This window comes from Manis javanica, chromosome 11 (assembly GCF_040802235.1).
Source record: "Manis javanica isolate MJ-LG chromosome 11, MJ_LKY, whole genome shotgun sequence".
NCBI lineage: Eukaryota > Metazoa > Chordata > Mammalia > Pholidota > Manidae > Manis > Manis javanica.
The window spans coordinates 32,585,589-32,600,154 of NC_133166.1; the positions used below are offsets into that span (position 1 = coordinate 32,585,589).

The 14,566-nt window shown below is 36.9% G+C and overlaps 1 protein-coding gene across 3 annotated transcripts in view; it reads left to right on the forward strand.

The window, feature by feature from the left end:
* Nucleotides 1–540: 540 nt before the first annotated feature.
* Nucleotides 541–14,566, forward strand: part of USP47 (ubiquitin specific peptidase 47) — a 115,228-nt gene continuing 101,202 nt past the window's right edge. For 2 of the 3 annotated variants that reach the window (XM_037026375.2, XM_037026377.2), the window contains exon 1: nucleotides 542–802. In XM_037026375.2, coding sequence (XP_036882270.2) covers nucleotides 764–802 — 39 coding nt within the window. In that variant the 5' untranslated portion in view covers nucleotides 542–763. Of the gene's footprint in view, nucleotides 803–14,566 lie in introns of all 3 variants that reach the window. The other variant, XM_037026374.2, reaches the window with a different exon arrangement.

The following is a 14,566-nucleotide window of genomic DNA, read 5'->3' on the forward strand; positions in this document are numbered from 1 at the left end:
ACGGCTGTTGCCCGCCCCTAGTAGGAGACGGGCCTGGAGGCCACCGCAAGCCGGGACACTCAGAGGGGTGGGGAGAGGGGACAACTGGCTGGGACCGCGTCTGAGGGCTGAGGCCGAAGGAAGCCCGTGGAGCTCTCTCTTCCGGGAAGAGGCCAGCGGTATGTGAAAAGGGGACGAGGTTCAGGCGCTTTTCTAACGGCAAGGGACAGCATCATAGGTGGTAGGATCAGGTAACGGGCTTTAGGCTGAGTCTCGCTGGTGGGCAGGAGTCCGAAGAGCCCAAGAAGCCATGGAGTACTCTGAGGCCTGGTCTTCTCCCTGCCGACAGAGGGCATCCCGAGATGGACGCTCCAGAATCCCTCTAACGAAAAGCATTTGCTCGGCTGCTCAACCAATTTTGTACATCCTGAGGCTGAATAAGAGCTGAGGTAATTAGACGTGAGTAACAGCTGCCTGAGAACCTGGAGCACCCGGCTGGGAGTCCGACGGCCCGAATTCTCGCGAGAGCGGCCGCCGCCATTTTTCCATTGATTGCAGCGCTCTGGGGGAGGGGCCGACGGCGGCGGCGGCGGCGGCGGCGGCGGCGGCGCCGCGGGTCGGTTTCTGCGCGTTGGTGTCTCAGGCCCAGGGCGAGGCCTCCGCGGTTGCCGGAGAGCAGGTAGCGGAGAGGATGACTGCCGCTGCCATTCTCTCGTGAGGTAGAGAGCCACCACCATCCTCCTCCTCCCCCGCAGGGTGGAGAGGAGCGTCCAGAGCCTGAGCGATGGTGCCCGGCGAGGAGAACCAACTGGTCCCGAAAGAGGTGAGGGGCCAGCGGAGGCGGCTAGGCCCAAGGCCTGCGGCCGCTCAAGGCAGCGCAGTCTCGGCCGGAGGCCGGCTGCGGGCCCAGCTCGGGGGCCGGCTCAGCTGTGGGGAGGGAGGAGGTGTAGTGGTGTGGGCTGTGTGGTGGGTGCGGCGAGCAGCTGGGAGACCCGCCTGGGTCTAGGGGGCCAGGGAACGGAGACCTCCCCACTCGGCTTAGTGGGGCAGGGCAAATAAAGGAGCGGACTGGAAGAATCAGGCCCTGCTTCGGGGGAGAAGGTGGCCTTTGTAAGTACTTATTTAAAATGTCGAGCCTAGATTATTTCAAAGAAAAAATTCTCGAACAGTTGGTAATGGGCACCACAGGGTGACGGTGCTGCTTCTGGTTTTGACAGTAGCCGAGGGTAGCTTTCAGGGCTTGTAAAATCTACACCCAACTTGAGATCTGTCGGAGGACAGAGTTAACTGTTCGGACTTTCTCAAACTCCTCTTACTTGATAGCACTATTGGCCTGCTCAAATGGGGCCTACCGAAGATCGCTGAAAAGTAGTAAATGTGACTTTCATGTAAAGGTAAGAGATACCTAAACATTGCCATATGGAGAGCTGAACTACTTTTTGGAGTTGGGTTGTGTTTGCCGTTTGGAGGACTTCTTAAATTATTAAACCCAAGTGATATGACAAGCCTTCACTTCTTGGCTTCTCATGAATAGTAGTAGAAGATTAATGGTAGAATCCAGTACAGGCCAGTAAATTTCAATATATTAATAGTATCTCTGTTGGCTTTATAAATATCTTCAGCATATCCAAACGTGTATTTTTAACTGGTTGATCATGCTTTAGATTTTTATTTCTCATATACCTTAAATAGAGGCCAGAGTCTGGTTGAAATGAGCTGTGTAGAATCTTGATATTTATGAGTGGTATTCATTAAAAATTCTTAATTTTCTTCCTCTTTGTAGCAGTTTTCTTGCTATTTCAGAAAGCTCAGACACTGCAAATATGACATTGTTATGTATCTATGATAAAATATTTTTCCAATTTTATCAGATAAAGTTTTGCAAGGACAGTTTTTAAAAAACTCAGTTATGGTGTCAGTATTTATTCATCAAGCATTATCAACTCTGTGCAGAGTAGATTACAGATGAATTAGAGTCTCCTCCTAAAGGGAACACTAGTAATACTCATTGAGTTCCAGTTAGGGTCTAGGTACTTTACTAGGTAAGTAAGTAGATTTTATGCAAGGATGGAAGTGATAGTGCTTTAAGAAAGATATAAACATGCATTTTCTTTTAGAGCTACATATTGCTGGTTTTCATGGCTATAAAAAACAGTTATACTTCCTTACTTTTTTGACCATTAGAGAAACATGCTATAGGTGGAACTCTGTTTAAGAAGCCTCAACATCAGATTTCTTTCCCTAATAATTTGATGTATAGAAAATATGATACAGATACACAGTTTCACAGGAACATATCTGTTGTGTAAAAACTGATAATGTAATACTGCTTTTACTTTTGGATTTAAAGATTCAGTGTTTCTCTCTCCCTTAAGACTAACTCTCTTACCTGAGGCTTCAAGCAATCTCAACTTTTTTTTCTTCTTTTTCTGGACCAGATGTCTTTTTTCCCCCTCTTTCTGTTCCCTAGACTCATCTTTAGGATTTTCTTTTTCCCCTGACTCTCTTCATAATTCCTGGAAGCATGACAGTGCTCTCAAATCTGAAGACTCACTTGAAGTCATTGCCTTTTTTAGCTAGCCAACTAGTTCTTTTTTTAATCGCTGTATTCCTATTCTTTTTTTTTTTTTTGCTTGCTTACTTTTCCTGAATTTTTTGATGCATTGATACTTAAAGAAAAAAAAACCCACCATTCTTTGATTTTAGTAATACTATACTTTTCTGTTCTTGTTTTCTACCTGTTTGTCCCGTCTGCCGACTCATTTAGTCAGTGCCTTTTCCTTCTTTGCTGTGATCTTAATTATCACTTTTTTTGGTCTTCGTCATCCTCTGCCTAGTCTTTTTAGAATCATACAGTGCTAAAGCTGAGAGAAAGTATAGTGGTCATCTAGTAACTTAAACCCTTTCACTTTACAGATAAGGAAATTAGAGCTAAATGATTGAAAGAGACTTGTTCAGGGTCACATGAGTAAATGACAGAGCTAGGACTAGAACTCAGTCCCTTGCCACTATTCCTTGATTATACTCTTCTTTTACAGACCCCTCCATGTAACATAGAGGCTCAATAAAGATTGTTTGTAGTTCTCTAAGTACATATACTATGTGAAAATAATTGCAAAATTAAAACATTTCTTGCTTCTGTTATAATGGCTTATTGTCAACAATCCAGAGGATTTTTTTTTTCTTTTTTTTTTTTTTTTGAGGCCCTTTGTACAGGGAATCTCTAACCCCTACTAGATTTAGATCTTGGTTAGGTGTGGGTATTCATGTGTGTATGTAGTTGTTGAATAGTGTAGTACAAGAAGTTAGCAAACTGCAACCCATGGGCCAAATCCTGCCTTCAGTCTTGTCTTCGTATGGCCTATGAGTTAAGAATGACTTTCACATTTTCAAATTGTTGACAAAAATAAAAAGAATAATAATATTGTGTGACACATGAAAATAAGTGAAATCCAGATTTTGGTATTCTTAAAATTTTATTGGGACATAGGAATATAGCCATACCCGCTTATCTACTCTGCTCTGTGGTTACAGCAGAGTTCAGTAATTGCTACAGGTGGTGTATACAGGATAAATTTGAAATTACTTAGCTTGTATTCAAGGTCTAGTGCAGTTGATTCTGGCCACAATCTGCCTTTTCTGGTTGTCTCTTCTTCCATGAAACAAGTTTTTAATGCAGCCAAACAGGTTTCTTTCTAATTTGCTTTTTACTTCTATTTGTGCTATTTTCTTTTTCCTACTTTCCTGCACCAGTTCAGAACTTTGATACACATTTTTCTATAAGTACCTCAAATCTCCTTTATTTTTAAAAGCCTTTTTTGACCATTTTAACCTTAGGGATTTCTCCTCCTTAGAAGATCTTTATACATGAATCAAATTCATTTGACAATGAAGAGTGCTTTGTGACATCTGTTATAGTCTGAAACTGTAATGTAGTTCCTCAGCAGTGCTATATATATTTTATGTATTATAGGAATAGGCCAGTATCCTTCCTGGAGCAGATATTCAATAATAATCATTGATGTGGTCACAGGATTATAAGGAAACTTGGAATTCTAACTGATTATCCCTTCCTTGGATGATTTCCCCCACATCCTTGGCAAACTGTTTTTGCTTAAATACCTTCATGACTAATCTCTGATAGCACTGTTGTCTTAGAAGAGATCTGTTATTTTAAGTTTTTGAGTTGAGAGAAATCTAGATTTCAGTAGCTGCCATCTTTCGGTGGTTGCCTTTGGACAGTAGAGAAATGTTAATTCATTTTTCATAGGATAATCTTTTCTTATTGTTGAGGATGGGGGAGGGAAGCAGGAGAGCCATCCCTTTCTATCCTACAGTCTGAGCATCCTCAGTTCTTTAACTTTTTCAGTTGCTGTCTTTTAGACATAATCCAGCATTTTTAGTACTCCGAAATTGTACCTAGAGAAGAGCAAAGAGAGTATGGTTCATTGTGGTTAACAACAAAGCTTTTCACATCCTTTTTTTCACTCTATGTGTGTTTGAAATGTTGTGTATTGATAATTGGCTTTCAGATCTCTTGCTTTTCATATAATTCTAATTTTTATTTATTCTGTTGTTTTTATTTAATTTCCTTACAAGGGGTTGTGACATTAGTATTTATTGAGTTCTACTGTGCATATTACTATACTCTACCATAAGGGGAAAACTTAGAAGTAGAAAGAATTCATTCTTCAAGTATCTTATACATGATAAGGTACATATTTACTAATGCTTTTAAAATAATGCATTCACTGTAGTGCTTAAAGTAGTGTCCAAGGAGTATAAAAGTGTAGAGAAGTGGAAAAATGAAAGAAAATGAGTAAGAGCATGTAATCATATTGCAGTGAGTTTTTTCCTGCTTCTCTTTTCCATGCAATAAACACTATGCCTATCTGAACTAATGAGGATAATAGTAATAATCAACATTTATTGAGCTTTATGTCAGATACTGTTATATGGGCTATGTGTGTATGAACTCATTTGAGCTTCACAGTGAACTCACACTACATAAGGGCCATTGATATTGAGAACTCTCAAAACATTAGCACAGCTTGCTTTTCATCTGTTGTCTGTTTTTTTTTTAATAAAGTCCATCAGTATCTATTACAGAACATGTCAAGTGAATATTCTTTTAATATTATTTCTCCTAATTAAATTACCTGAGGAAATGTGTTGCAATGGTTATTATTATTTTTGGTGGTTCTTTCAAAATTAGCCTTTTTTCTTAAACTTGGGGTGCTGATTCTCCTTTACCAGTAAGAGGCAAGTATGTCACAGTGTAGCACAGAGAAGACAAGTAGGGACTATGTGGCATCTTACTGCACTGACGGGACAGTGACTGCAATGGGGTATTGGGGGGACTTGATAATAAGGGTGAATGTAGTAACCACATTGTTTTTCTTGTGAAACCTTATAAGATTGTGTATCAATGATAACTTAATAAAAAAAAGAGGCAAGTATGTCAAGTAACACTCATTAGTGGTTTACATAAATCAGAGTGTTTAATAAAAATCATTAGTTAAGTATTTCAGATATTAGTGGAAATGCTCATTTAATAAAGTGAAAAAGCCTGAATGCAGATTGTGTATGATTCCACTTTGTCAAGGAAAAAGAACAATTTAAATTTATATGCATTGAAAAATTAGAAGGAGCACTCAATTATTAACAATTGCTGTTTTTGGAGAGCTGGATTATTGAACTACATTTAGTTTTTTTTAACATATTTCAACAATGACCATGTATGTCACTAAAAATAGAAATTTAGATAATCTGTAGTTTTTGAGTTAGTTACTTATATAGTGTTATATTGCCATTTTTTATGCTCATGCATTTTATTTTCCCCCAGTCTTTCTGATCTGTGTATTAGCTACAGAGTAATCTGATTCACTTGTATGGCTTCAATCTTTGATTGAAATGTACACATTTATATTTCTAGCCCTTCCTCTCTTCTAGATTCAAATATTCACTTGCATGTTAGGTATCTCTACTTGGTTGTTACTCTAGGATCTGCAAATTAAATATGGGTAATATTAAGCTCATTTCTCTTCTCTCCCTCTTCTCATATCGTACTCTCCAAATAATTCTTTCTCTGTATTCTCTTGTTCAGTTAATGTCATTACCACTTATTTGTTTAAGTTAGGATATTTTTTAACTCCTTTTTCCTTTTCTTTACAAGTAGTTAATCACTTAGGAAATACTTCTTATACCCTTACCTTTCACTCCATTGCTCTATTTTCTCATTCAGATATAGTCTTCTAAATGGTCTTTCTGCTTCTAGGCTCTCCATCCTTCCCACAAGCTGCCAGAGTAACTTTAAAACAGATGAAATTATGACTTAACTGCTTTAAAGTTTATAGTTATTACCCTCTAATTGCAAATTGAGTAATAGGTACTATTTATAAACACTGTGTGCCAGACACTATGCTAAATAATTTACATACATTATCTCATTTAATTCCTATAGCAGTCCTTTAAGGAAGCTATTATTTTTTATTATCTATTTTGTAGATGAAGAAAGTAAGGCTTAAAGAGGTTAAGTGCCTTGCTCTAAGTTGTATAGCTGTTTGATTTTAAGGTAGTATGGGCTTAACCAGCAGAAAAGTTCTTCATTATCTAGCCTCAATATATTTTTTTTAATTTAATTTTTCTCGGAGTCATATGTCACATATTTTAAATAGTTGAATAGCTCTGTAGGACTATTTACAAACATAGTAGTCCTGTGCTAATTCTCGTTGGGGTTTCCAGAGGAAACTACTTTCAACTCATTCTTTTGATGTCTATCTCTTTATCTCAAAATGGCATACTTAAATTTAAAGTGTTCCTTCTTGATGTTTCAGTTTAAGGGATTATCTACTGACTTTCCACAGTGGAAGATACGGATATGGTTTACCACTATCCCCAACCACACACAGACACACTGACCATTCCTAATATTGGCATGCTGCAAGCTGTTTGGATACATCAGTATTCAGAGTTTATACTGATGTGACTATTACTATTGAGCCATGTAGTTTGTGTGATTATTTCCCTTTCCTATACATCATTTTGTTTTCCCTGAGTTAATTTTTTTTTAAATTTGGTTTTGCTTAGTTTTCAGTCTATTTGTCATTAATTTAGCCAAGTAATTCTCAAGCAGGGGCAGCCCGTGGACATTTGGCCACGTTGGGTGGGTGGAGAGAGGGCAGGGAGTGTCCTACTGATACCTAGTAAGGGGAAGCCCTCCCTGCTGCCACTCATCCTACAGTGCACAGGACAGCCTCGCAACAAAGAATTATGTGGCCCAAACTATTATCTCAAACAATGTCAATAGTGGCATTGTTAAGAAACCCTGATTTAGTTAAAATTCTTTCTGAAGTGTATAAATCTCCTCATATTATGTTCAGACCTACCCATATTTTTGTTGAATTTGATTGAATTGCAACTGTTTTAGATTTGCCTTTACTGTTATCTTCGTGATTCCCCTCAGGTCTCTCTTTGTATTGGAGCTCCTGGTTTTGTATCTGATGTTTTTATCTTTCTTTGCTTTTTTTTCTTCCCATTTTGGAAGGGTATTTTCAATAGCTTTCTGGATGGGATATAATTTTTTCAAGACTTCATTTAATTCTGAAAATGTTGTTTCTACCTTCTTATATAGTTTGGGCAGAGAATTGTTGGTCAGAAATAATTTTCTCTCAGAATTTTAAAAACATTGCTCCATTTTCCTCTTTTTTCAGCATTGCTGTTGAGACATGAGATGCCTGGAAGATTCTTTTCCACTATTTTGACTTTTTTTCCTTTCTGGAAGTTTGGAGAATCTTTTTCCTTAGAGTTATGAAATTCTATGTTATGTGTCATGGTATAAGTCTGTTTTTATCCATTTCTGCTGGGTTTAGGATAGTCTCACTCAATCTGGAATTTATCTCATCAGTTCTGGAAATTTCCTTAAATGATTTCTTTGATTTCCTCCCCTTTGTTTTCTCTATTCCCTCTCTTGAATTCCTATGAGTTAGCTATTGGGTCTCCTGGGTTTCTCTAACTTTCTTGTCTGTTTTCATCTATTTTCCATTTCTTTTTCTTTATCTCCCTACTTTCTGGGAGATTTTTCTCAACTTTGTCTTCCAATTCTTACATGAAGGTCTTTTTTCTGCTTTCATATTTATAATTTCTAAGCACTTAATTTCTGAAAACATTTTTAATGCTGTTTTTGTTTTATAGATGCAGTGTCTTCTTTTATCTTTCTTGAGAAATTATTGGTAGTTTCCTTCTCTGCATATTCTTTTTTCCAAATTTCCTTTTTCTGTTTGTTTACTTGGGGCTTTGTCTTTCATATTAGATGCTTTCCTTGGATGTGTGGTGATCCTTAGAAGGCAATGTTCATCTTTAAAAAGCTGAGTGGAAACTGCCAGTGGGTGATGATGGTTTTCCCCGTATATTTGGGTAATTTCCTTGTAGACTCCCAGTAATACATCTTTTCTCTTCTGCTGAATTGATTTCCTAGAAAAGATTTCTGATCCTTTGCCTGGCAAGAGCAGTAGGAAATGGGGATGTGGGTTTCATCATTAAGCATGCAGATACACTTTCTTTTAATTTTCCAGTTTTCAGTGCAGCACCCTTCAGATTCATCTGAGTCTGGCATCTTCTAGTCCAGAGATACCCTGTTTTATGTTCTCAGTTAGTGTTTACCCTTTTGCTAGGAAGGGTCGGAGTAGAAGTGGGGTTCTGGGATTCTAACCATTCCTAAGCAGACTTCAGTCTATTCTCTGGTTTGGACTCCACTCTGACTCCCAGTATTTGAAACTGCCAATTCCTGAGCCTTTTAGATTATTTTTTCCTTAAAAAAAATTTTTTTTTTAATGGAAGAGTTGCAAAAAGAATACAGAGTTCCTGTATACCCTTCACCAAGCTTCTTATGTTAACATCTTATTTAACCATAGAATACTTAAAAATAATAAATTAACCTTAGTATAGTGCTGTTACTAACACTACAGAATTTATTCAGATTTTATTAGTTTTTCCACTAGTGGCCTTTTTTATTCCAAGGTTCAAATTTAGGATCCCACATTGCATTTAGTTGTCATGTCTCCTTTGTTTCCTTTTATCTGTGACAATTCTGTTTTAACTTCTCTTTCATGACCTTGACACTTTCGAATAATACTGGTAAATTACTTTGTAAAGCTGTCTGTCTGAAGTGGATTGAGGTTATGCATGCAAGAAAAGGCTATCACAGTCATGATGTGTCCTCAGTGCAACATATGGAGGAGGTGGGAAAACATAATGGTGATATATATTACTCGTGATGTTGATCATGATCACTTGGGTGAGGTGGTATCTACTGGGTTTCTCCACTGTGAAGTTACTTTTTCCTCTTTAATGATTACTTAATAGTTTGAGACCATGCAGATACCTTTTCCTGCTTAAACATCAGCTCACTAATTTTAACATCCATCTATGGATCTAACCTTATTACTATTGCATTCTAATAGTGATTTTCTATTTCCCTCATTATTTCTACACTTACTAGTTGGAATTCTTTTGTGAGGAAGGGTTGTTGTTCATATTTATTGGATAAATGAAAATGAATAATAGTAATTAAATATGCTAGTCATTACAGTTACAGTTCTGATTATGACTTGTCAGCTAAATATCTATGTGTATAGCACAAATCCTAAATGATTGATTCGACAGTTTTTTTTTTAATATCAAATATTGTTGATATAAAAGTACTGATCTAATTGCTTTGAGAACTGGAACATGTAACAAAGTATAAATATTAAAAACAAATTTCTGGGCCTAATGAGATCCTGAGATTGTACTAATGAGTATGTATAGATGTTTGTTAAAATACCCAACTAGATTAACAAATTATTGGTTTATGAAATTCAATGTGAAGTATTATTTTAAAGCAGGATCCATATTAAGGATAGTTTGTTTTTGAGAGAACTCTATATATGTTTGATAATTCTGATTTCCTGTAACTCTAGAGTAGAATTAATTGACATGGATGGAAGAGATTTATACTGGTTGTGCTTTAGATTTGATGCAGTATGGCTAACTGCTATAAGACTTGCAGTGTTTCAATTATTAACATTGTATGCTTGTATTAAATAAACATAGTAGCTTTCCAGTAGAGAAAAATTAAGGGCTGGTAAGTAACATGATTAAGAAAAAAGGTCTGGAATTCTAATCTTTCTGTATATAGTAAATCAGTACCTTTGGTAAGATTACAGGTTTAACTTGAGGAAAACCATGAACCTCATTTATGACTAAAGTGAAATATTCTAGTATAAATAACCAAAGCATTGTAGTTTGACTGTAAACACCTTTCTTGTTTCAGATGATACTTCCTATTTTTATTTAATCATAAATACTTAATGATTATACTTCAATTTTTCTTAGTGTAGATTTCCATAGCTCTGATGCAGTAGAATTCATTCATTCAGTTAAGCATTGAGTTAGGAGCTGCCAGGATCCAGAGATTCAAAGACAAATAAGGAACCTGACCCAGTTCTAGATGCTAGTCTGGTCTAATGGAAGAGACAGACAGGGTAAGGAGACAAATGTATAACATGGAAACAAAGTGGGACCATAGAAGAGGGAGCCACTAGCTTTATCTAGGGGATTGTGTGAGAACATAGTATTTGATCTAGTCAAAAATGATGACTTGATTGCCAGGTAAAGAGGGAGGTAAAATAAGAACTTTTAGTTGAAGGAATAGCATTTAAGGCACTAACGTTTGTACCACATTTTAGAAAGTGCCTGGGGTTAAGTTAGAGAAGACAGTTCAGGCAGGTTGTGGCTTAAAATTCTCAAGGCTATGTATGCTTATAAGGAGTTGAGATTTTTATTGTGTAGTTATTAGGTGGCCAGAAATATTTGTTTTTCTTTTCCTCAGAAAAAAATTTATAGATTTGTTTATAATTGTTACAAAGCTTAATTGCTAAAAGTTGTTTCCTGATGTTTTTTATTTTTGTGAATGCTTTATGTCCCTGCATTAATGTGAAAAGTTTACATAAATAAGAATGGGGAGGGAGGAACTTGCTAATATTCTCACTTTTCTTTTGTGATTATCTAATTAGGTACTTCCTTTGTTTAAGAATGAAATGTTTGCCATGATAATATTTTTTTTTATTTTTTTAATTTGTTATCATTAATCTACAGTTACATGAAGGACATTGTGTTTACTAGGCTCCCCCCTTCACCAAACCCCCCCCCCTACATACCCCTTCACAGTCACTGTCCATCAGCAGAGTAAGATGCTGTAAAATCACTACTTGTCTTCTCTGTGTTGCACAGCCCTCCCTGTGCCCCCCCACACACACTATACATGCTATTCATAATGCCCCCTTTCTTTTTCCCCACCCTTATCTCTCCCTTCCCACCCATCCTCCCCCAGTCCCTTTTCCCTTGGTAACTGTTAGTCCATTCTTGGGTTCTGTGAGTCTGCTGCTGTTTTGTTCCTTCAGTTTTTTTCTTTGTTCTAATACTCCACAGATAAGTGAAATCATTTGATACTTGTCTTTCTCTACCTGGCTTATTTCACTGAGCATACTACCCTCTAGCTCCATCCATGTTGTTGCAAATGGTGGGATTTTTTTTCTTCTTATGGCTGCATAATATTCCATTGTGTATATGTACCATATCTTCTTTATCCATTCATCTACTGATGGGCATTTAGGTTGCTTCCATATTTTGGCTATTGTAAATAGTGCAGCGATAAACATAGAGGAGCATCTGTCTTTTTCAAACTGGAGTGCTGGATTCTTAGGGTAAATTCCTAGAAGTGGAATTCCTGGGTCAAATGGTATTTCTATTTTGAGCATTTTGAGGAACCTCCATACTGCTTTCCACAATGGTTGAACTAATTTACATTCCCACCAGCAGTGTAGGAGGGTTCCCCTTTCTCCACAACCTCTCCAACATTTGTTGTTGTTTGTCTTTTGGATGGTAGCCATCCTTACTGGTGTGAGGTGATATCTCATCGTGGTTTTAATTTGCATTTCTCTGATGACAAGTGATGTGTGGAGCATCCTTTCATGTGTCTGTTGGCCATCTGAATTTCTTCTTTAGAGAACTGTCTATTCAGCTCCTCTGCCCATTTTTTAATTGGATTATTTGCTTTTTGTTTGTTGAGGTGTGTGAGCTCTTTATATATTTTGAATGTCAAGCCTTTATCGGATCTGTCATTTATGAATATATTCTCCCATACTGTAGGGTAACTTTTTGTTCTATTGATGGTGTCCTTTGCTGTATAGAAGCTTTTCAGCTTGATATAGTCCCACTTGTTCATTTTTGCTTTTGTTTTCCTTGCCCGGGGAGATATGTTCAAGAAGAGGTCACTCATGTTTATGTCCAAGAGATTTTTGCCTATGTTTTTTTCTAAGAGTTTTATGGTTTCATGACTTATGTTCAAGTCTTTGATCCATTTTGAATTTACTTTTGTGTATGGGGTTAGACAGTGATCCAGTTTCATTCTCTTGCATGTAGCTGTCCAGTTTGGCCTACACCAACTGTTGAAGAGGCTGTCATTTCCCCATTGTATATCCATCGCTCCTTTATCGTATATCAATTGACCATATATGCTTGAGTTTATATCTGGACTCTATTCTGTTCCATTGTTCTGTGGTTCTGTTCTTGTGCCAGTACCAAATTGTCTTGATTACTGTGGCTTTGTAGTAGAACTTGAAGTCAGGGAGCATAATTCTGCCTGCTTTATTCTTCCTTCTCAGTATTGCTTTGGCTATTCGGGGTCTTTTGTCATTCCATATGAATTTTAGAACTATTTGCTCTAGTTCATTGAAGAGTGCTGTAGGTATTTTGATAGGGATTGCATTGAATCTGTAGGTTGCTTTAGACAGGATGGCCATTTTGACGATATTATTTCTTCCTAGCCAAAACCATGGGATGAATTTCCATTTATTAGTGTCCTCTTTAATTTCTCCTAAGAGTGTCTTACAGTTTTCAGGGTATAGGTCTTTCACTTCCTTGGTTAGGTTTATTCCTAGGTATTTTATTCTTTTTGATGCAATTGTGAATGGAATTGTTTTCCCGATTTCTCTTTCTGCTAGTTCATTGTTAATGTATAGGAATGCAACAGATTTCTGTGCATTAATTTTATATCCCACAACTTTGCTGAATTCAGATATTAGATCTAGTAGTTTTGAGGTGGATTCTTTAGGGTTTTTTAAATAAAATATCATGTCATCTGCAAACAGGGACAGTTTGACTTCTTCCTTGCCTATCTAGATGCCTTTATTTCTTTGTATTGTCTGAGTGCCGTGGCTAGGACCTCCAGAAATATGTTGAATAAAAGTGGGAAGAGTGGGTGTCCTTGTCTCATTCCTGATCTTAAAGGAATAGTTTTCAGCTTCTCGCTGTTAAGTATAATGTTGGTTGTGGGTTTGCCATATATGGCTTTTATTATGTTGAGTTATTGCCCTCTATACCCAGTTTGTTGAGAGTTTTTATCATGAATGGATGTTGAGGTTTGTCAAATGCTTTTTCAGCATCTATGGAGATGGTCATGTGGTTTTTGTGCTTTTTGTTGATGTAGTGGATGATGTTGATGGATTTTTCAAATGTTGTGCCATCCTTGCATCCCTGGGATGAATCCCACTTGATCATGATGGATGATCTTTTTGATGTATTTTTGAATTTGGTTTGCTAATATTTTGTTGAATGTTTTTGCATCTATGTTCATCAGGGATATTGGTGTGTAATTTTCTTTTTTTGTGGTGTCTTTGCCTGGTTTTGTTATTGCTTTGTTTTTTTTTAACCATTCTAGTAAGTGTGTGGTGATATCTCTCTCTGGTTTTAATTTGCATAGCTCTAATGACTGACGATGTAGAGCATCTTTTCATGTGCTTGAGGTTTTTTATTAAGTTTGATCTTAAAAAGCATACTTTATGTAAATATTATATGTTTAAAGTTTTGCTAGGTCCTGATAGGAGAGAGAGAAGAGTAGCTTTCAGCTCAAGGAGTTTATGATTTCCACAGGGAGAACTGATGATGTGTTAGATGAAAGGGGCTATAATTTTGGTAGGCCCTTGGGTTCACATAGTAGCTGGTCTGGTGGAAAGGTCAGTGGTTTGAGAATTAGGAAACTTAGTGTGACTTTGCCTTAGTCGCCTAAGCTTTCTGAGTCTTCCTTTCTGTCTTTTTTCAAATGAAGGACCAGATAAGATTTAAAATTTGTCTCTGAATTATAAGCCTGTGTAAATTCTATAGTAGTAGGTTTTTTACTACGTTTTTAGTAGTGTGTTCTTAAACTTTGTGAGAAGGCCGTACAATCAGAAAACAAAAGTTCTTTGCAGGTTTTTCCTGTCTGATGAAATTCCTATTACCCCAAAAGAGATACTCTTGAAATTTTAAATATTATAAATTATAACAAATTTTCTAATAGTCAATGATTGCATTTTTCCTAGGTCTATTATAAGGATTCTAACTGACAGTTCTATAACAATACCTTTTGTATGATATTTTATTATTATTTATAGGGAATTTTCAAGTTATTCTCTCTTGATCTTCAGAAAAAACCCTTTGTAGACCCTGAAATTGAGAGCTAAGTGACTTACATAGGATTACACAGCTAGAAGAAAAGTAGCCATCTTGA